This window comes from Rattus rattus, chromosome 4 (assembly GCF_011064425.1).
Source record: "Rattus rattus isolate New Zealand chromosome 4, Rrattus_CSIRO_v1, whole genome shotgun sequence".
Taxonomy (NCBI): domain Eukaryota; kingdom Metazoa; phylum Chordata; class Mammalia; order Rodentia; family Muridae; genus Rattus; species Rattus rattus.
In genome coordinates, this window is record NC_046157.1 from 68,983,757 (window position 1) to 69,007,253 (window position 23,497).

The 23,497-nt window shown below is 40.0% G+C and overlaps 1 protein-coding gene across 1 annotated transcript in view; it reads right to left on the minus strand.

Moving 5' to 3' along the window:
* The window catches only part of Robo1 (roundabout guidance receptor 1), a 134,498-nt gene that overhangs the window by 61,984 nt on the left and 49,017 nt on the right, over positions 1-23,497 (minus strand). Inside the window, exons 5-10 of the mRNA XM_032899684.1 lie at positions 17,752-17,876; positions 15,981-16,152; positions 6,962-7,167; positions 5,379-5,460; positions 5,065-5,233; positions 4,788-4,954 (exon numbers count right to left, since the gene is read on the minus strand). Coding sequence (XP_032755575.1) covers positions 4,788-4,954; positions 5,065-5,233; positions 5,379-5,460; positions 6,962-7,167; positions 15,981-16,152; positions 17,752-17,876 — 921 coding nt within the window. The remainder of the gene's footprint in view (positions 1-4,787; positions 4,955-5,064; positions 5,234-5,378; positions 5,461-6,961; positions 7,168-15,980; positions 16,153-17,751; positions 17,877-23,497) is intronic.

A 23,497-nucleotide genomic window follows, 5' to 3' on the forward strand; every position in this document is an offset into this window, starting at 1 on the left:
GTGGTAAAAGGAAAGGCAGTGGAGCAAACCACTGAACTGAGAACGGGACCCCCATTGAAGGAATCAGAGAAAGGACTGGAAGAGCTTGAAGGGGCTTGAGACCCCATATGAACAACAATGCCAACCAACCAGAGCTTCCATGGACAAGCCACTACCAAAGACTATACATGGACTGACCCTGGACTCTGACCTCATAGGTAGCAATGAATATCCTAGTAAGAGCACCAGTGGAAGGGGAAGCCCTGGGTCCTGCTAAGACTGAACCCCAGTGAATGTGATTGTTGGGGGAGCGGTAATGTGGGGAGGATGGGGAGGGGAACACCCAGAAATGGGGAGGGGGAGGGACTAGGGGGATGTTTGCCCGGAAACCGGGAAAGGGAATAACAATCAAAATGTAAATAAGAAATACTCAAGTTAATAAAGAAAAAAAAATCAAAAAACCAGAAAAAAAAAAAAAAAAAAAAAAAAACGCAGTGGAAAGAATAAAAAAGGAATTAAGATTTGAAAGGGACTACAGAACCATTAATCAACTATTATGTTTTCACATATGCATTTATATCTGACATACACAACAACAAAAACAACAACAAAACCAAAAAACAAAAGCAGAAGTTTGCTAAACGATCAAATACCCCTGTCGCAGGAAAGGAAGGAAGCAAAACCATGAATATTTAAATGATATCTGTGGAGCCCAGAGAACCAAGATGAACAGAAGAGAGCACAGACTGGCCAACCACTGTTAACACTCGTGTCACCTGGCTATCTGTATGCCCCACCTAAAAATGAAGTCTATAAATAAAGAAATGGCTGGGCAAGGTGGCACATGTCTTTAATCCCAGCACCTGAAAGGCAGAGACAGGTGGGTCTCTGTGAATCTGAGGCCAGCCTGGTCTACACAGCGTGGTCAGGATAGCCAAGGCTATGCCTTTTGTGAACAACAAACAAAACAGAACCATCCCAAAAATAAATAAATAAGCAAATGAGAAAAATAACTGTACTGGGATAATTCCAACCCCACCCTTTTCTGATTTCCCCACAGCGTCGTGCCAGTGCTGATGTACAGGGTGCAGACAATGCCAGAGAGAAAACACTGGGCTGTTCCTAGGCCGTATCGGGCACATTATCTTTTCTCCCTGTTATTTCCACTGCTGCTCTGGCTGAGGCTACCAATCCAACGAGAGAGGGAAACCGATGGAACAGGAAAATAGAAACGAAGACTGGATCTGTATGTGTCCCTTCCCCCAGGGCCACCAAAGCTCCTGTAACTTGGGGGAGATAGCACCTTCCCATCACCCCAACCCAGGGCAAGAACTCTACAACTTGTCTGAGTTGTCACATGGATGCCAAGGACTGGCCTCAGGTCCTCAAGCTTGAGTGGCACACTCTTACCGCTCTTTCTTCTCAGGCCCATACTGGTATTTTTCGGATGAATCCTATGTGTATACTGTGATAGTCTATATATGTGTTCATTTCCATGAAGACCTAAGGCTTAAGAATTGCTCAAAGGTAGGGCCTATGGAGTCAAAACAGCACTGCATCCCAACAAAAGCCACACAACCCCTATCTGACAGCCACACAGCTCAGCTGTTATTCCTTGCAGAACCAAATGTTGCCAGGGTTCATCGCCAGCTCCGTGTCATTATCCTGCTGTAGGTTATATCTAAACAACCAATGGACTGTGTCCTAGTTACTCCTGATTGGTCCTTTTCTGTTGTCTGGAGTGAGGGGAGGCCTGTCTTCTACATCACAGTCACGTACGATGGCAAGAGCATTTCAAGATTCTTGAATTTCTTTTATCAGGACTGATTTTCAGCCATTCATTCACCAAGTATTGCCACCGGTCTCCTCTTAGAAGACTAAGAAGTCAGGGCTGGCATACATATACAGCCACCCAATTAGACAAGATGGATGAAGCAAAGAAGTGCAGACCGACAGGAGCCGGATGTAGATCGCTCCTGAGAGACACAGCCAGAATACAGCAAGTACATAGGCGAATGCCAGCAGCAAACCACTGAACTGAGAATAGGACCCCCGTTGAAGGAATCAGAGAAAGAACTGGAAGAGCTTGAAGGGGCTTGAGACCCCATATGAACAACAATGCCAAGCAACCAGAGCTTCCAGGGACTAAGCCACTACCCAAAGACTATACATGGACTGACCCTGGACTCTGACCTCATAGGTAGCAATGAATATCCTAGTAAGAGCACCAGTGGAAGGGGAAGCCCTGGGTCCTGCTAAGACTGAACCCCCAGTGAACTAGACTGTTGGGGGGAGGGTGGCAATGGGGGAGGATGGGGAGGGGAACCCCCATATAGAGGGGGAGGGGGAGGGGTTAGGGGGATGTTGGCCTGGAAACAGGGAAAGGGAATAACACTCGAAATGTAAATAAATACTCAAGTTGATAAAAAAAAAAAAAAAGAAGAAGAAGAAGTCAGGGCTGGGACTAGAGCTGGGCGGTAAGGTCCTATCTTGGGACTATGAGACCCTGGGTTTGATTCACAGTTCAGTGCCAACCAAAATAGAACAAAATTTAAGAGTCGACCTGAAAATGTGGTGCTCACAATCAGTGCATTACATAATTCATGATCTGACCCGTTCACAACGATCAAGGGGAAAGATGACTTGATTCTGCCGTCTCTGAAAACCTCCGTAAGGGTGAACTTTGTTCATTTGGCAAGTTCATCATTCAGTGAACGCAGACAGATCTTAGAGCTGATTTCGACTGGAGTCTGCGCACTTCACTGAACCCCGACGAACACCCCCTCCTCAAGTCAGTCCACTCATTCTAGCCTTTTATAGCTAATTTTTCGAACCATAATTCAAGTACCAGATTTTTTAATTTGCTCTATTAATTTTAATCTTGTTAGTGCTGGCTCATCATTCCAAGCTGTCAAGATATATTTAATTGATCCTCTCATTTGGCTTCACTTGCTACTTTTTGTAGTGTTATGATAGCTGAATTTTCTATGAACCTTCTTTATTCTTAGTTTAGACTCTGAAAGAAACACGTTTGCTGTGACTTAGAAAAAATCTTGCATGCATTATCAATAATTAGTAATAATCCTTGTCAACTCTAGCGAAGTGAGTTTAGTTTGCTTCATATATATATATATATATATATATATATATATATATATATATATATATCACAGCTAGACTGAGATGACAGGAAAACATCCTTTCTTTCAAAATGGTATGTATATGTCTCTAGACAGTCAGTCTCCTGGTTGACACAGATTGATTTTATTATACTGTTTAATTAACTATGCATCTGAAGGAGGCTGTTTAAGCCCAAATAAAAGGAAAAATGATCTTCATAGAATATATGAACAAATTGTCATTTACAAATTAGGATGTCCCTAAACCATTTCCCATAAGCATGGATGAATACAATTTAGATTCCACTGGATAGAGACAATGGGTAGATAGGTAGAAACTTCTACTTGGAGACGGAAGTTTACACTCAGAAGCTGCTGTTGTTTCTACATTCTTCACAAATGCATATCTGATGTTGCAAACCTTGCATTGCCCCAAGGCAGGCTCCAGATACATGAAGGCTTCTGAGCAGGTGACTCACCCAGCAAACAGAGGGTGTGCTGAACTCAATAGACAAGGAACAGACATGGGCGTGTTCTGTAACTCCGCTTTACTTTCTCGGTGATTTCCAAAGCAAAATGTCCTCCCCAAATGACCATTTAGACAAACCCTAGGAGCTTATGTAACACTGCTGTTGACTGCTCTCCCACACCAACGAGGAAGCTGTTTAAGTGTTTTAGGCGCTTTGTGTGTCCCTTGTCTCATAATAACTTGCCCACGCTCTTTCCTTTGGAAATGTTAACTCGGAGTTAATGCTCCCGTGTGTGGGGAAACAATTTACATTTCTAATCACCTCTGCAATCACTTTTGCTAAGATTAAAACAAGTGTGTTTTAATTACAATGATATTAAATTTAAAGAAAAGTTAAAAAAGGATTCCAATAAGTACAACTTTTCCTTCAATGATACTAAAATAATATTTTCCTTCTAGGAGAATATTAAAATAATAGAAAGAGAAAGAGGGTAGACAGGAAATATAGTCTGTCCAAAGATGGAAATAATTTCAATCTACAAAAGATGCAAAGGAACATACATTGAAAAGGATGTCCCAGTGAGTGACAGTTCTGAATTCCATGTGCTAGTGGGCTTTACATAGTTCCAATTTTGATCTCTCATTTCCACCCAGCGTTCATCAAAATATACTTTATTTTCCATTTAAAAGTTTCATATCATGCCTCACACAGTAAGAATGAGAGACTAAAACAACTGAAAACCCAAAGTATTTCTTCCATAGCTGCCAAGATGTTATCACGCAGAGGCACGAAGACAAAGTTTCTAACGGTTGCCTACCTCAGGATGATTTTCACGTGAGGTGAGTTAACCAGGGTAGGGATTCTGAAAAATCGTGTTCGAGGTTATGTGGACTGCATTTTGGCACCAACAAATTTACTCAGTTTTAAATACGATCATTGATAGGCTTAAGATTCTTGGCTTAAAATTGACAAAATTGAAAAAGAATATACAAAAAGAATCACAGTGTATTTTTAGTGGATTTGTAATCTCAGGAGAAGCAGTTAATGCTGTGGTCATCAATCTCGATAGTCTCAATCCAGAAAACCATAGCTTGTGTTGGACAGTGAAAAAAAAATTAAGTTTGCAAATGGGCCACCTTAGCACGTAACCCATATCAGACACTAATGATGACATCTAAGGACAAGGAGGCGTTTCCGGCTTCAGTCGATCAATATTTACCTTGTGTTTTCACTGGATCGGATATTTGGCTCGGATCGCTAATCCCATAGGCATTTGCTGCCCTCACCAGGAAAAGGTAGATCGCATTAGGTTTGAGCCCTTTGATGGCGAATGTTTCTGTTTTCACATTTTCTGCCACGGTCTGCCAGCTGCTACCAGATGCATGGCTGAGGACAGATACATTCGTTAGAGCAAGTACACTGGATGGAGAAAAAGAAGAGAAGAAAGGAAAAAAGCCAAAAAAAGGGGGAGCTTGCAAGAACCCCTCTCAGCCTACCTGAAGGCTTCTATAATATAAGACGTTGGGGTTGCTCCGGAGTTCAGGTTAGGCTGCCACAATAAAGTGACTGTGTTTTTGCTCACATCTGTGACTTCAGGCTTTGAAGGTGCACTGGGGATTAAATTGGGGTCGGTGGGTCTTGGAGGTTGAACTGGAACTCCAAATTCTAACAAGAGTGCAAGGGGAAAACAATTTTATATGTACACAAATTGGCACATGAATGCAGGCCACACATTAACTTGCCTTCCTGTAGACCAGGACATTGGCCTTGTTTGTCACCGAAAGTTTTAAGATGAAATGTATGAATTTACCCTGGACTTCGATGTAAGCGCTCCACGTGGCCTCACCACTGGGGGTCGAAGCAGTGCAGGTGTACCGACCGGTGTCACCCAGCTGTGAAAGCACATGGAGAAGAAATATTTAGAATCATCAAGACCTTTCTGGGCTGGAAAAACAATTATTGGTTGTCTATAGTTCACAAATACAGAAATATACATTAAAATCTGCGAGCCAGAAATGTCCCTGTAATTAAATGTATTTTTTTCTTGAAACATAAAAAAAAAATATTGCAAGAAGACAGAAATAAAGAGCCTTTTATATGGTTATCATAACTGATATGTCTCTCTGTCTCTCTCTCTCTCTCTCTCTCTCTCTCTCTCTCTCTGTGTGTGTGTGTGTGTGTGTGTGTGTGTGTGTGTGTGTGTGATAGACAGTTCTTTAACAGACTAGGTTTAGCATCAAAGATTGGGAAAAACCAAATTATACACTATCTTAAATTGTTCACTCTACACCCCTCTCCCCTTATTATAAAACTTAAGTCATTTCAGATGTAAAACCAAAGCCCTTGCTGGAACAAGCACTCTCTCTCCCTTCTGAAAACGGAAGCCCAAAGTAAACTCGGGCTCAGCCAAAAACCGGGAACAGCATGCTAAAGCCATATACTTCTGATTAATTTAACAACTCTTATCTTCAGATAACATTGTCATCTGGCTCTGGCGAGAGAGAAGAACAATGTGGCAACGGTTGCCACAAAGAGGTACAACACCGTAACCCTGGTGGCACACAACAGCTCTGCTGTTGATTCAGAACTCCAAAGGATCCACCCCCGATCCGGATCCAGGCAGTGGAAATGACTGCTGATTGCAGCCCAGAACGCTTGTTTCATGTGCCTCAGAAGCTTGTCAGAACAAGACCACAAAAGAAAATCAAAATCAAAACAATGTAAACCGGTCCTGAAGGAACAGATGATGAGATGACCTGGGATGGCAAATCCCCATGTTTGTCCCCACCAATCTGTGGGCTTTTTATCACGCAGCATTCTGACTTGAAATGGGCACTGAGTTAGCATATATATGACCTTATAAGCGCTGTCTGTGTGGATGATACTTTGTAATTGCAAAATGCTGGGCCAAGTAGTTACAACAGAAAGACTCCTCAAATCCACTGTACCTAAAGCAATACTAGAACATTTACCTGGCTGGTTACTTACAGAATGCCTGCATCTCTCTCTCTCTCTCTCTCTCTCTCTCTCTCTCTCTCTCTCTCTCTCTCTCTCTCTCTCTCTCACACACACACAGCAGCGTCACAAGACACACACACCTGCAAACACACAGTATGCACACTCCCTCTCTCAGGTCTCCAACCATTTTCCTCAGTACATCTTCCAAAGCATCTTCTTCGGTCTCCACAGGACCTTAAATTACTTGCCGTAACTTATGAGTCAAGTCACCTCAAGCAGGCACAGTGGCATGCCTGAACAAACGATGCATACCATTAGAATGTATTAGTATTTTTATTTAGTATTTCATCTAGGTGACAGTATTTCAATGCTAGTTGTTGCCTGTAAAAGTAAAGTGGAACCGAGTAGGAAGCCCATAATGCCTTTGCAAGTTACCTTAGCGTAGCGGATCTGCAGGACCCCGCTCTCCAGCTGTTTGATCCGAGAATCTTGGGTTGAAACAAGGACTCCATCCTTCCTCCACAGAATTGTGGGCACGGGACTGCCTGTGGCCACACAGCTGAGAATTAAAGTACCATCCACTGCTACAGTCTGATTCACAGGACCTTGTCGGATGACTGGGGGAGGCCGGTCCGCAATCACTGCCAAGAGAAACAACAGGAAATAGATTTCTGCAACTGGAAGCAATTTTCTAATCATCTGAGCAACAGCCATTGCTGTAGGCTTTGAAAAAGAAAAGAAAAAAAAAACTAAAGATAATTAAACAAGTAATTAAAGTGGAGACATGCATTATTCAGAATGCATTTACATGATGCACTGATTAGGAATATTAAAATGAGATACAAGGCCTTTCAAATGACCAACTGGGTCTGGGCCTGCTACATTATCTAGGGACCAAGTAAGTGTTCAGAAATTGAATACGGGCTGTGGCTGGTGAAGGAGGCTTATAACGAAGAGGAAAGAATACTGTAAACATAAGGAAGCACAAGCAACAGAGCCATTTAACAAGTCTGTCCCACAGAAATGTATGGGACAGATTTTAATGAACGAACCAAGGTCAACTTGATTTCATAATTGTTTTCTCTCTAACAGCAACCACCAGCGCCATCACATGAAACTGCCATGCAGAAAGTCTGACCATTTTGAATGTTAAAAGGTGCATTGGACTTTCCTTTATAAACAGAATTGAACTTGCTGTCTTTTTATCTCAGAATGGTCTGCTACCTACATGCCTGCCCCCCACCCTCCCTCCTTTCTTTCTTCTTTTGGGAGTGTGGGTGTGTGGGGTGTGTGTGTGTGTGTGTGTGTGTGTGTGTGTGTGTGTGTGTACACAAAGTGTTTGGGATATCTGTATCCACATGTATGTGGGGTGTGTGTGAGAGCACACATGAACATAAGCGGATGTGCATGCGTGCCCATGCATGTGAGTGCAGAATCCAAAGGTTGATGTTGAGTGCCTTAATATTGCTCTCTGCTTTATTTATGAAGCAGCCACTTCCTGAAGCACAGATTTTAGGTGTGGCCAGTCCAGACAGCAGGCTTTGCAGGAAATCCTCTCTGATCTCCTGAATGCTTGGATTACAGGCTGAACACCTCACCCTGAACTCAGCTTTAACATTGGTTGTGTGCACACAAACTCCATTCTCCACACTTGCGAGGCTAGCCCTTTATCCACTGAGCGATGTCTAGGATGTTGGAGTGATTTTTCTATTGAAATATATACATGGGTTAAAAAGTAGCATCCCCACATCTAATGGATCAGGGTCTCTGGAAAGTGCCTCAGGATTGTATGGCTGCCAGGCTAATCCCAATAGCTAAGTGAGGCTGACGTCCAAGCCTAGCACCCTCCACTACTCCATACACGGCACGTGTACTCCATACACGGCACGTGTACTCCATACACGTGTACTCCATACACGGCACGGCAAATGCATTCAGTCACTACTGTTTTCTTTTAATTGAAAATATACTTTCCCCATACAATATATTTAGCTTACAATTTACTCTTCTCCTTCTAATTCCACCCCACCTCTCCGTCCATAGAACGCGATGCCCTCTTTTTCTGAATTATAAAACAAGCAAATAAAAAGATAAGGCATGGCAGAGCAAAACAAATGTTAGAGAATGTTTTTAAAGAAAAAAACACAGAAAAGCACATGCACACAGAGACATATCACACAGCAAACCCACTGTTTTTATTTTTAATTTTATTTATGCCTCTATGTCTGTCTGTCGGTCTGTCTGTCTGTCTATCTATCTATCCATCCATCCATCATCTCTCTTTCAAGACATGGTTTCTCTGTGTTGTCCTGGCTGACCTCAAACCTGGAGAACCATCTGTCTTTGTCTCACAGGTACTGGGATTAAAGGCCACACAGAAAGACTTTTTTTCCCCTTTTTTAATAGTAACCTAAACCTATTGAAAAAGGACCAATGGGAAAAAAAATTTAGAGAAAGAACTGAAGGAGCTGAAGGGGTTTGTAACCCCATAAGAAGAACAACAACATCAACCAAGCAGACCCAACAGAGCTCCCAGGGATTAAACCACCAACCAAAGAGCAAACATGGAGCGACCCATGACTCCAGCCACATACACAGCAGAGGGTGGCCTTGTCGGTCACCAATGGGAGGAGAGGCCTTGGTCCTGTGAAGGCTCGATGCCCCAGGAGGGAGTGGGTAGGTGGGGGAGCACCCTCATATAATCAGGGGAGGGAGGATGGGATAGGGGGTTTCTGGAGGGGAAACATTTGAAGTGTAAATAAAAAAATACGATAAAAGAAAAAAATTAAAGTGTAAAACACCTGAAACTGTCATGTCTTAAAGTCACTATTTTAGTGAGACTGTCACAAATGTAGAGGAAGCAGAGCAAAGTTAGAAAACCGCCCCCATCTCCTGAGTGCGACGGCTTAGCATGTACTCCACAGATCTCTTTAAAATGAATTCAAGTTGTTTGTTTAATTTCAGGAAATTGTTTTCAATTATTAAGTTTCAAAATTCTGGATCTCGGAGTTTAAAAAAGGAAGAGATGCAAATACACGAGAGAGAATTCTAACAAGTTGTCTGATGGGAGGAGTCTGGCTGCCGGAGGAACCAGATTTTGGATGCATTAATTTGCGAATCTGGATGTGTCATGTTCAAAGTTTTATGCACCAAAGATTTCCGCAAGCTGGAGTCACACTTCAATTTGTTCCTCGTTTATCATGCAATAATTATTAGTTTTATGCAATCCCATAAAAAAAAAGCAATTAAGTGGAATCAGCGGCTAGGCGTTTGCACTCCACACTTCCAGTCCCCTGCCTTGCCATCCTTCCTGGTGTGAAGTTTGCCAGTAGAACGAGGAAATTAGAAGGCTGAATTTTTTAAGCTTGGCAGAAGTGTTTTAGATACAACACTGAAGGAGAAAAGAAGCCAACAATTCCTTTACTCGGGCTTTCGAACATCCTCTCCATATTCTATGTGGAGGCTTGCTAAATCGAGTTGCAGATCCTTCCTGGTAAATCCACTGGGCATTTATAAGGCCCCCTGTGTTCCACTGATTATCAGAATGAATACATATACCTAGACATTAACTGAATTAGGAACAGAGGGCTTCACTCCAATTTTCCCTGTGTCTAGTGCTAAGATGGCTGACATTTGGTAGTGCTGCTATGTTCAAAGCCATCACATGTGAGGGGGCTATTATAACTTATATCTAATTGCCCAGAGTTGCTTTGTGAGGTACCTCCCCAATTCTATCCTGGCCCCCTTCACTGATGGGTTCTCTTGCTGTCAGTTATTTCTGCTGTTTCTACTGGGTAGGTAACAAGAACAAAGCAATAAAAAGACACTTCCATCATCTGCCGTGTGTCTTTTGGTTCGCTCTTTATCCTCTTTGATCCCCACTTCTTTTGTGTTTGCTTGTGCACATGTGTAGTGTGTGCCCAGCATGTAGAGACCAAAGGTTGAGTCTGGTTTCTTCACTCATTGTTCTCCATTTTATTTATTGGGTCAAAGTGCCTGGCTGAGTCAGGAGCATCTCAATACAGGCTAGCCTACCCTACCTCCCTCAGGAGCATCTCAATACAGGCTAGCCTACCCTACCTCCCTCAGGAGCATCTCAATACAGGCTAGCCTACCCTACCTCCCTCAGGAGCATCTCAATACAGGCTAGCCTACCCTACCTCCCCCAGGAGCATCTCAATACAGGCTAGCCTACCCTACCTCCCCCAGGTATCCCATGTTACTGCCTCCTGACTGCTGGGTTGTTTTGGTTTTTTTTCTCTTTTTACATGGGTTCTGGGGATCCAAACTCTGGTCCTCACATTTGCAGGGCTGCTTAATCCACTGAATCATCTCTCTAAACTTCTCCACATTTTTAAATCTAAAAAAGGAGGTCACTGATACTTGTTCAAACCAACTCAGGAGCACTCCGTGGATTCAGAGATGATGAAACAGTAGCCATGAATGTGCTTAGGGACTGCAAAAGGCCAGACACTCACATGCACTACACAAAAGGCAATATAGAAGTCAGATATAGGACTTCATTAAGACACTTCCACAGTTCTAGGCATAGAAAATGGAGTCACAGTGTTTTCGTCAATGCCAAAATAAAACACTAGTGGGGTGCTGTAATTAATAGCTACAAATCTGGTACATTGATAGGTAAAATCTAAACTTACAGATTGTAAGACAAATTTCAAATTAGTGTCTAATACCTTACACTGGAATTATACAAAAGAAATATCGGACAATAGAACAAAGAGTGCAAGAACTGGAACTGTTTAATGAAGGGAGTCAATATATGAATTTTCAGTAAAAACTATAGTTAACTGAGTGGTGCACATGTGAAAAATGTACATGTGTACATCTACAAACATCAAAGCAAATATTTCAATTGTCATCTATTTCCAAGTGGTTTTTGGGCATTCAGTATTATAAATATTTTTGTTTATAAAATTTGCTCCTGTTAGCAATCACGGATTGAAACTTTAAAGCCAAGCAACTTGTTTAAATAAAAAGGAGCTGGGGAACAGTCTTGTTTTACTGCATACTAGGCTTATCAGGGACGAATACAAGTGGTTTTAAATGCTGCTGCTGTTTGATAACCATTATTTTTCTTGTAATCTAGTGGTAAGCAGACATAAATGGAGACACGCCTTTGTCAATGCCAGTAAGGCTGAGCCTCAGCACAGGCATCGTACCACAGAGAGCTGCTACTCCACCCCTGCCTCGAGCTTTATTCTGCCTTTCCCTCTACTGTGTTTGCCAACAATACAGAGGGTCAAGCAGATAAATCAAGCAATATGGAAAACATACTCCATCTACAAGCCAACAGGTCAACAGACGTGATTGAATAAAATATTGACATTGCCAGGATTCGTATGATTACAGCCAGTTATAGCTGCGAAGTACAAGTCCGTGTGTGTGTGTGTGTTTGTGTGTTTGTGTGTGTGTGTGTGTGTGTGTGTGTGTGTGTGTGTGTGTGTGTGTGTGTGCGTGCGTACATGCAGACCAGAGCTCTACTTTGGGCATTTTCCACTATTGCTCTTCACATGCTTGAGGCAGGGGCTCTTGTAAACCTGGAACTCACTTATTGGCCTGCCTAGTTCTGAGCTTGCAGACCTGTGCCCCCCCCCCCGATGGGCTTTTTATGGCGTTTTGGGGGATCCAAACTCAGATTCGCGGGCTTAGGTAGCAGACAGTGAATGGATTGAGCCATGCCCTTGGCCTAAAAATCTCCACTTTTAATTCTGAGGGTAGAGTATTTGGGAAAAGTTCAACAGTTCTGTTTCTATTTTATTTTAGAGATAGCCATCTAAGTTGCAAGTGTAAGAGTGTGCGCAAGCTTTTCAAACTCTGCGTTCGATCAGGTGGTCCTCACAGCTATGACCCAATGGCTACGGTGCTCAGCGTGCATCACAGCCCATGCTCGGTATAACGTATAGGGTGTTTTGTAGGCAACGATAAGACACTGAAGGTTTTTTGACAGAGAAAATCTTGGTTTTGAATTCTCCCTAGGAGCTAGCTTGTCCTCTCTTTTCTTTTCCTTTCTTTTCTTTTCTTTTCTTTTCTTCCTCCCTCCCTACCTCCCACCCTTTCTCCCTCCCCACCTCTCTCTCTCCCTCTTCTTTCTTTCTTTCTTTCTTTCTTTCTTTCTTTCTTTCTTTCTTTCTTTCTTTCTTTCTTTCTTTCTTTCTGCCTGATACTCAACAATATCTACTAAGAATCCATCACATGAGATCTGAGGTGGATACTAGGCAAATATTGACTTGACTAAACAGAAAATGGCTCAATTTTTGTGATACGTGGATTGTCTTGAATAACAGAGGAACAAAAGATAAAGAATAAAACATACGGAATTCAGGAATGAATCTATGTATAGGGATGGGGACACAGGACTCATATTTGGCGGGTTAGTGCAAACTCCTTGTAGAGAGTGAAATTCAAGTGCAAGAGGAAAGACACGGAGCAGCACTGCATGCAGAAGCACACAAGCAGTGTGGCACTGCACACAAGCAGTGTGGCATTCGGAACACAGCCTTCGGAGTGCCAAGTGTGGACTGTCCAGCAACCAGCAGGACACCAAACATCCTAAGATCTCCAGGCAACTCTTCTAAAAAACGTCCCCGAGAAATCCACCAAACTCATTGTCAGCTACACAAATCTAACTCAGTTCGGAAAACCTAAATAAGTCCACAAGTATAATCTGTAGGATGATGTCATTACGCAGGTGAAGGCAGGTTCAAGATAGAACGAGGCCTGTCATTGGATGAGAAGGAAGGATGGGTGGGAGAAAAGTTTTAGAGAGGAGGGGACTGGAACTGAGAAGAAGAGGGAGAAGCCGTGGAGAGAACATGGAGACGGATGTTAAGAGTCCTCTCTGCACATTTACAGGTTGTTATGAATATTCTTAAGGATGTGTACAGGGCTTTGTGTGTCTAGATGAACAAATTATATACTGGATCAGAGGTTATTGTGTTGTGTGTTCTTTCATGTGGTGATTTAAGTTTAAGAGAGTGTGTGGTGACTAGACATGCTGGCCCACCATGAAATTGGGCTGTGTAAGTTTGGCATGGTGGCAGCCCGCCTTGGGAACTGGATGGGTAGAGAGATTGTTGCCAGGCTCAGAGAGTGGCCATCGGCAGTGTGATATGGGATGGAGCAAGGTGGGTGAGAAACTTTATTGACTGAGGTGAAGACATCGACCAGATATCTTGGGGCACTATGGTGCCGGACCTACTGGGGGTAAAAGACAGCATTTTTTTTATAATTTTACAGCAACATCAATCCTTCTCATTGCACAGACAATGAGAGTGAGAAAGGGAGACAAGGGGTATATAATATATTTTTTTCATTTATAAGTAAAACATGAATATTACATTATTTATTTATATATGCATTCTCTGTTTAAAGGAGTGAAGACCTTTATCTTCGGTTGTTAGATTTTGTACATAAAATTTTCAGAATAATTTACATAAAATCATTATAAAAATGAAGGAATTTATCGAGGTTGCTTGATTAAATGTTAATGCATAAAAATTTAACTGCACAAATAAGCACTTTCTTCAAACCATTCAATATTGAAAAATTTAAATTCATGTATAGACACATCAAAAAGAGGTATATCTAGAAAGCATATGCAAAATTTATATTCTGAAAACAATAGACATTCCTGAGAGATATTAAAGAAAAACTGAATAAATTGAGATATTTATATGGCATTTATATAATTTCTGAGTGAATACTTTCAGATTATGGAGAATCAAAATGATTTTTTTTAAACGATTCATTTATTTATTTTATGTCTATGATGCTCTATCTGCATCAACATCTGCAGGCCAGAGAGGGCATCGGATCACATCACAGATGCTTGTGAGTTACGTGTAGTTGCTAGGGATTGAACTCAGGACCTCTGGAAGAACAGACCACGCTCTTAACTGCTGAGCCATCTCTCCAGCCCTGAGTAGGGTACATAATTTTGTGATTTTCTGTTTGGCCAGTTTAACAAAACTAAAATAAGAAATTCAAAGCTGAAGACTTGCATCCGCCTTTAAGACTTGCTGTAAGCTACAATAACGAAGTCTACAAGAAATAGAGTCAGCGGACCCGTTGAGCAGAAGGGAGACTGTGCACTGTGCAGTGGCCTATGCACACGGCAGTGTAGTTAGACGTGGAAAGCCTCATCTCCTCTAGAGATGATGGAACAACTCCTCTGTGTGTATTTTATTCCGGGGACCGGGGAGGCAGACACAGCAGGATCATGGGAGCTCCCCAGCCTGAGAGCCAGCTAGCCTTTCTGACCAGTTCCCGACCAATGAGCGGCTCTGTCTTATAACAAGTAGAAGGCACCAGAAGCTTCCTGCGGACTCCTGCATCACACACCGTCACTCACAAACACAGAAGACACGAACCACACCATCGACCAGGAAGGAGCAACGCCTGCCATCTTTATTTCTGACGTGCTTCCTTTATCCTGGACCCATCTTTTTCTGAGAAAGACAGTGAAATGCTTGCCTTTTAGGACCCTTAATGCGCTGCTTGGAATTAAAACTGTAAAAATAATTTTGGGTTTTCAAATGCATTCAATGTTGAAAGCACAAAGCATGTCATTGTAATTTCAAAGACATGTACAGTAATACTTTCTTGATTATACACACAAATACTCACACAAATACACTGCATCAATATGGCTATCACACACATTATATACATGTAAATATATTTACATATCTAAAATATATTTATTTAATATATGCATAGGTATCTTAGCATGTACAATAAATACATGCACATATCTATAATATCTATTTCATATATTTATAGACATTTTCTTTAATGAAATAAATACATATTTCATAAACTGTTGTATCACAAATGCACATATATATGTGCACATGTATAAATATATTTACAGCAAATTTATATTTTCTTCCATCTTTTCAAAAGATCACTACTTGTATTTTGTAGGTTGGAAAATTTTCTCAATTACCATCTCTTTATGATATACTTGGCAATAGCTGACCATGTTTAGGGAATTGATAAATAAAAGTCATCAAGACTACGAAGAAAACCTAGCAGACCGTACGCTACCTGTCAGCTTTTGAATTCATGATCAATTTTAATTCTTCTTCACTTAGAGAAAATACTAGAAATGGTGGTTCACAGTGAGACTACACAGATTCCACAGGACTTCATCCTGTTTTATATTTTTCTGAAACTTGAAAACTTAACTCTGCCCAGCTCTTCAGAATGGAACTATTCGTGGAGAATCTCTGTGTTTAGGGATCTGCTCAGTACGCAGAGACGTAAGTGTGTTTTAAGAGAAGACCAACAACAGAGTCGCCATTGCATCCTCTTTAGATTACACTAACGCAGCTGTGGAGTAGAATGTGCAGCTTCCCAGGAAAGTATCCACACGGCTCTCTCAGACCCTAAGGCAACGTGGATCACTTGGAAAGGAAACGTTTTACTTTACCATCAGTAACTTCCAAATATGCCTTTGTGATGATGCTTCCAGCCACGTTCAAAGTCTGACAGATATAGTAACCGACATCGGACCTCTGGACGTTCGTAACAGTGAGGTCCCCCGTCTGGGAAACTGAAAACCGGCTAGAGGACTGTGGAGGTTGGTATGAGAAAAGCAGATTCTGAAACCAGAATTGGGGGGGGAAATAGAAACAGGTTAAGCGCCGGGCCGGAATAGAGTGGCAAATGTAATGCGTACATTTGTAAACATATGTGTAAATATACATGTATGTACTAAATATTCTTCCACCATAAACCACATACATTGAATGTGCACATGTATAAATACATATTATTAGACATAAAGAGTTTAATAATGCAAAGCTAAACGGAATTACGTGGAAAATGTTAAAATTCTCAATACTCACATGCGTTTTTGGAACCATCATTTCTCATGAGAATAATATTAAACATAATAAGAAGACTAAATTTTGATAGACCAAACTATATTTATGCAAATTACAACAAAAATCTTGCATTATATATTAATGGCAAATAGTATAAAACATAAACAAACTGAAAATTTAAAATTCATTCTGATAAACTATAATATGCAAGGATGCCATTCTGGCCCCATGACAAGCAGTTCTTCCTGCTGTCACTTACTAATGTTCTGGACCATTTCTCCATCACCTAGCAGCAGGAGGTAAGAGTGCATGTGATGGAGCTCTTGAAGTCCATGTAGAATTGAACAAAAAGATACAATTCCTTAGAAGATTGTACTTCGTGTGTTGTTTTTCATGAAACCAAATATACGGACCTTCTCCTAACTGAGGATATTGCTTTATTTTTAAAGTTTTGGTGCTATTAGGCAAGGATCACTTTGTAAAGGGTTAGGTAATACTCAGTGGGATAAGTTTTCATCACTGTTCTTATGCAAAACGATTTGCACTGTTGAACCAAAGTAATTAAAAATTTTGGAAATTAATTCAGTTGAAGTGTCACGCTACTAAAAAGGATATCTTGTGGGTTACAATTTTTGCTATAAAGATATTCTTGCATAATCCAATCTCAATTCTTCTTGCTCTGTTAATTCTTGTCTTTAACTTGTTCCCAGCAAACTTAATTTTGTGCGACCAAATGGAGTATCTTAGAACTCACCAAGATATTACAGAATTCAAATGACGGCCTACATGCTATAATCAAACTGATGCTTGTCAACCAGAGTAAAATAATAAAAAGATAGCACTTCCCTTGAGAGTGGAGTTCAGTCAGTAAGCGGCGGACCTGACTCTTTATAAATTTAGAAGCAGGACCATGGAATCCCAAACACTGGTCAAGTGACAATAAGACAGCAAGGAATGACCATACCGAGAATGAATGAAATTAAGTTTTACAAGTAAAATATTTCACCTTATTTAAGAAGGCAAAAAAAAAAAATCACAGGGATGAGTTAAGAAGAGATTTTAAACTCTGCAATTGCTTCACGTGTAATGCTGAAACCCGGCAAAAGAGGAGTTAATAGTCTAGATTCTCTGAGTATTAAAATATGGCATGGAAAATGGCTCTGAGAATTCAAATGGGGACCCCCTTTCTCGTCCCTCGTAATTCTAAACATTTCTAGGGTTTTGTTTTTTTTTTTGTTTGTTTGTTTGTTTGACTAATTAATTTCTTGCCAATGTGATTGGTCTATAATTTTACGATCCTTGGATTTTTCTTTCCTGCTGGTAACTAGCACCCATATTCTCTTCAAAAAAAGAAAAGTTAGAAAATAGTTATACCTGACTCCCCTCTCTCCTCCAAAAGATAGCTGGTTGAGGATTTCCAGTTGCTTCACACTGAAAAGTCACAGTTCGTCCCAAGGCAACCACCTGGTCTCGAGGCTTCACGACAAAATGTGGCGGCTCTAAAGAGACAAAACATACGGAATGAGATCATGGCAGCACAGCACCTACGAGGCTCTGCCTTCATTTTCTACAACACAGTATAATAACTGACCCCCTCCCGCCGCTCATTTAAAGTAAAATTGCTAAGTGCATATTTATAGAGTGAAATAGACCTGTACTGTGAAGAGATTTATTACTTAACCTAGACCTGGAATTAATCCTCATATTTAAAAGAGTTCTTGAGCTACAAGCTGACCCTTTCCATTCAAATCATAGCCGAAAATTATTGTATGAATAAATATTATCTTTCCTCACTAAGAGCTGCTTCAAGGTGAATGATGTCTAATCACGCACATGCAAGATCTCCTGATACAGGCAAGGGCTGAAATTACTTTAATTTACCTCAAAAGTTCCTGAAATGCTACCATGCAAATGAGAGACATTTAAAATCTTCAGTCCAATTATTTGAATAGAAATGGATTTAAAGCAACAGTGGAGTCGCGTGCCCCCTTCATTTACATGGGCAAGGGCATGTTCAAACAGAATATATATGGAAATGAGGGTAAATTCAGAACATCTGCTCATCCTGACATTATAAATACTGCCAGCTTTGTCCAAACTGTTTGATTTAGACAGTCTTGAATGGCCACTTCATCCACCAGTCAATAGTGTGTCAGAAAATTGCATCAGTTACGTTGAGAGCATGGCAGCTGAAAGGTCCGTGTGCTGACAGAGCAGGGCGGGGAGCTGGAGCCTGCATTAAGGCTGGGCATGGCAACAGGGAAAAAGAAAATCAAACAATATGTACTGAGTATGTCCTTTTACTTAACGTGTGGACTTTCCAAATCCATTTCTTATCAGCTGTCTGCAAAAGGTAATCGTGCCCTCTTGTCTCAGTGCGAGCCAGGCTTCTAACAGCCTACACAGGGCTGCTCTAACCCACGTTTCATGGCCTGTCCCCTCATGGCCTTTGTTCCCTTAAAAGTGTTTTCAGTTGCTTACATCAGTCACTTAGGGTCACTCCCTAAAACAAATCCGAATGGAAACTCACATTCAGATTATACCCAAGAATGTCGCCACACTGCTTTCTACAAGAGTAATGTTCCTTTCTTTTTCAGAGCTTTCTCATTAGCATATCTGAATCAAACATATAATGGGCTTCCTCTGACATTTTTATACATGTGTAGGACATGTTTGATCATGTGTGACTCCGTTACTTATTTCTCTTTGATTCCCTTTCCATTCTTGGTGACCTCCCTGATCCTACATTTATGGCTGTTTTCTTGTTTGTTTGTTTGTTTATTTGTGAACCAAGGAGAATGTTTCCTTTTTTTTCAAAACTATATTTAGAGGCAATTTTCTCTTTTGTTATATTTTCAGGTCAATCGTATTTGACATATCTATGTGTATATATATATATAATATCATATATGTGATAATTACAAAAGCATATCAAAACCTATTTAATAGATGCATCGCACTCTACATATATAATCACAAATAGATCAATATAAAAATTCTTTAAAAAAGATAATGTAATATCATTTGTTTATAGATAATACTGTAATAAAAACTGAAGAAAGTAATTAGGTCTCTTAACTTCTAGATAAATGTACTTTCTTCCATGCTTTTTTGTTTTTAATTGAAGGTTAGTAGAAAATCTTAACAGTTGACCAGAAAATTACAGGATACTTGCAAAACAAGGTCAAATGTTTTCAAATGCTCTCTAACTTACAGAAGATAAAACTCAAAGCCAGGAGACACAGTTGGAGTTCAATTTGGTCAAACTGAAGTTCTAGCTTATAATTTTTTATATTTTTGTAGGAAAGTTGTGACTGTAATCGAGTGGTATACTCCTGAATTGAGCTAACACTGTCGTTACCACATACGATCACAGGCATGTTCCCGGTGGCCTGAGGACGTTCCTCCTGTCAGGTCAAACGGGAGCATGTCCTCCTTAGGTAAGGGTTAGAATAACCGACATAGGCTCATTCTTAGGAACTCAGAGCTGACTGGATGATAAACGAAATCTAGACTAGAGTTTGGTTTCTTTCAATGAAGGAAAAAACCAAGTGATTAATTAGATGTGTGGGAGCAGATGACTTTCCAATACGAAGGGAATCCGAGTAGAAAAATATAAATGTTCAAACCGCTCAGTCAAGCGAAGCCTTGGGGTGGTCTCCGTCCCAAATCTCAGGAGCTAGACCAGCAGTTTGTGCCAGAAGCTGTTTCTTTTATAAAATGCCAGCTCTCCTCAAACCTCAAAGACTTATTTGGGAAAAAGGAATAGAAACCCTTATGCTAACTACATTTATCCCGAAGCAATCCTTCCACAAAGGATATTTGCTTGGAAATGATTTAGTGTATTCTGTAGGCACAGTCTCTAGCCAACATCAACAGTGACGTCAGCCACGGGAGACTTCTTAGAAACACAATTTAAAAATCCTCCTCAGACTAGTGTGGTGGCATAAGCTAGAGTACCAGCTACCCAGAAGGCCTACAAAGAGAATTGCTTGTATCTAAGAGTCTGAAGCCAGCAACATCATGCTTTAAAAAATAAAGGCAGGAAAAAAAATTCTTTCTCTGTGTATGTCAGATATCAAATACAGTTTTATCTGGAAGGGGAAAAGGACCAAGTAAATTTCTCTTCATATGTATTTATTTAGACTGAAGAGCTTCACCGTATACACAGATTCAATGTCTTATGACTATATTGTAATGGCTTTTGAATTCTAAAATATTAAAGTTAATTATGTTCAAAGGTCATAATGATGTACCAATATAGTAATAAGTAGGTACTATAAATGTGGAAAAATTGGACAAAGAAGAAAAAGAAAAACTGCCAATAATTCTACCATGGAAACTAGATAATAGTCTTTAACAAGATTCTACTGCAACAGCATCTTAATAATTATCGAGTAACTGATGTACAGTCATACAGAATGTAATCGATCAATCTCTACTGTTTTACATTTTGATTTTTCTTTCTTCTCAATAATAGCTCAGTGGAATCTGTGCCTAACAGACTCCATTACTGACAAGCCTATCCTGTACGTGTGACTATGAATAATAAAAACCCTGTATCCTTAAGCAGCATAAGAGAGGTTTAAAGGGAAAACGATGCTATGGCCTGTCTTATAGCATCACAATTTCTCGATGTGGCATTCTGTCAACACTACTGAATGAAAGGATCTTCCCCTGAACTAAGTAAAAAGGACATTGATGCCTCTTTATTAAAAAAAACATATTTTATATATTTCATTTTTTAATCCATATATGAAATGAAATGAGCCTTATACAAAAACAGTGGAAATGAGCAGTAGGAAACTCCAGGCACGAGGTAGGCCAGGAACTGAACTTTAAGGACATAATTACAGTATTATAATTAGAATTATAATGACAAAAACGATGCACTTGAAACAAAGAAAACTGAACTGTTCTCCTGGCATGTGTTTTTGTTCATTTAACGCTACAGAGGCATTTAATGAAACGGTCCTTCATCTACCAAGATACAACCTATGACTCATCCCTTATTTCGGGAAGGAGATAACTAAAGGGCTCAGATCACACATGACTTAATAAGACAGAAAGTTAGCAAACCCATTACCTTCACTCTTTGTCACAGTTACCCATACTTCCTGCAGATTTATTCTGGGCGGTCTGTCTTTGTGGCCAAGGACAAGTGAAACATGGAGGCTGATTGGTTGAAGGACATGGAAGGGTATGGATGGGAAGGGGAAGAGAAGTTCCAGTCACAGTGACACGGTGATTAGGAGATGGCCAAGAAAATGTCAACTTACCAGACCCAACTAAAACAAAAAAAGAACAGAAAACATGGAATAAATAAAAAATAAGGAAATGAACATGGAACAGACAACATAGTAAGATTCGACTTAACCCTGTGCTGCTTTCACGTCAACTAAAGAACACACTCATATTTAGATACACTGGTCACACTATCCGTGAAGGAGTATTTGTTAGCACTTCGAGCACAGTCATGAATAATGTAGGAAAACAGGAATGAGTCTTGAAATCGATCCTATGGAAAATGGTCCAGTTATAATGGGAGGATGGTAAGGACATTATAAAGTGTCTCTCAAGAATTTTCTGCTTTGATTTATCAGGTAACAGGTACCTTTTATAGGGAATGGATTTTAAAAGTAGTATAAATATTAGCTGCTAACTCTACACAGAAATAAAACATATGCAATTTTTAAGATAAAGAATGTTAAATCCCACATAGACTCACTGATAGGCTGATTTCTGTAGGTTTCACACTGGCAATGGTATTTCACCTAACTCAAGCTACTGATACTAACTATATGTACGGATGAGCCCTAGACAATTGGATAATGGCTCTAAAGATCAGGGTGGGACCTGAGAATCTGCCTTTCTGATGAGGACCATACTAGCCCATGCCCATGAGTTTAGATTGAAGACTTTAATACTGAGCTTATATGTGTGAATATTTTTAATTGAAAATATATTTTATATATTGTACATATATGTATATAGAGGAGAAAAGTATGAAAGCAGGAAGAACACAAAATATTTAAAAGTCACTGTCACATTATCCATTTTTATGTTGAAACAAGATGTATGTCAACACGGTAATGTTTATTTAAAGTTATATACCGCAATCACTGTTTATTTCAGAAGTAAAGGTCACTGCTATCAAATGAAGATCTTCATATACCACAGTAGGGACTGACAATCCATTTCATTCAAATAAAAAGTTCCCAACCCACAATTCATTTGACTTGATATACGTTCCTGTAGTTTACATCTGAGTCAAGGACTGCGACTTTGAGATAGTTCAGTCAGAAAATAGAAAAAAGTTCTCGCATACATCTCAATATTTTAAAGGGACTCGAATATTTAACATATCTAAAATTTTATTTTTGATTTTAGTGGGAAGATAGGCATTTAGAGGAGTTTAAAAATTGTAGAATTAAAGCAGGTACAAAGGTCATTTTATATTTCTTAATATCTTAAAGAAATTGACTTAAATGGCAGGAGGATACCAAAGAGGTACAAAAGAAGGGATCTGAGAAAATACCCGTCAAGTTTTGTTTGAAACAAAAGATGTAGAACTGTCTCAAAGATTAACCTTTGAAAACAAACTTGATCTCACCAGACCAATACAGTTATGTTAGGAGGCTAGACAAATAATTCCTAAATGTTCTTAAATATTGCACATACTTTAAAATTCCTTATATTTCAAAAATGAAATTAAAGCAATACAGTGACTGGAAGTTGCTCCTTTAAGATTTAAAGTGCCCTTTCTTCCTTACGGTTTTATCAACAATCCACAGGACCAGAATGAATCACACGTCAGAACTTCAGGCTAAAAGTTTTGCATATTGTACGAATGACAAACAATAATTCTTATAGTCTATGAAAGGCCTGACATGTTATCTAAGAACATCTACCATCATAAAATCTGAAAGCATCAGAAATCCTTGAGAAAATTCCATCTGTGAACACGTGAGCTTTTAACAACCACGATCATCAGGAATGATTCCAATACCTGAATAAACCCATTCCCAGCTCACAGCACCTTTCATTTGTCTTCGTGTCAACAAACAAGTACATGAACAAAGAAACAAACATGGCACTTCCTACATATTCTTCTACTAGC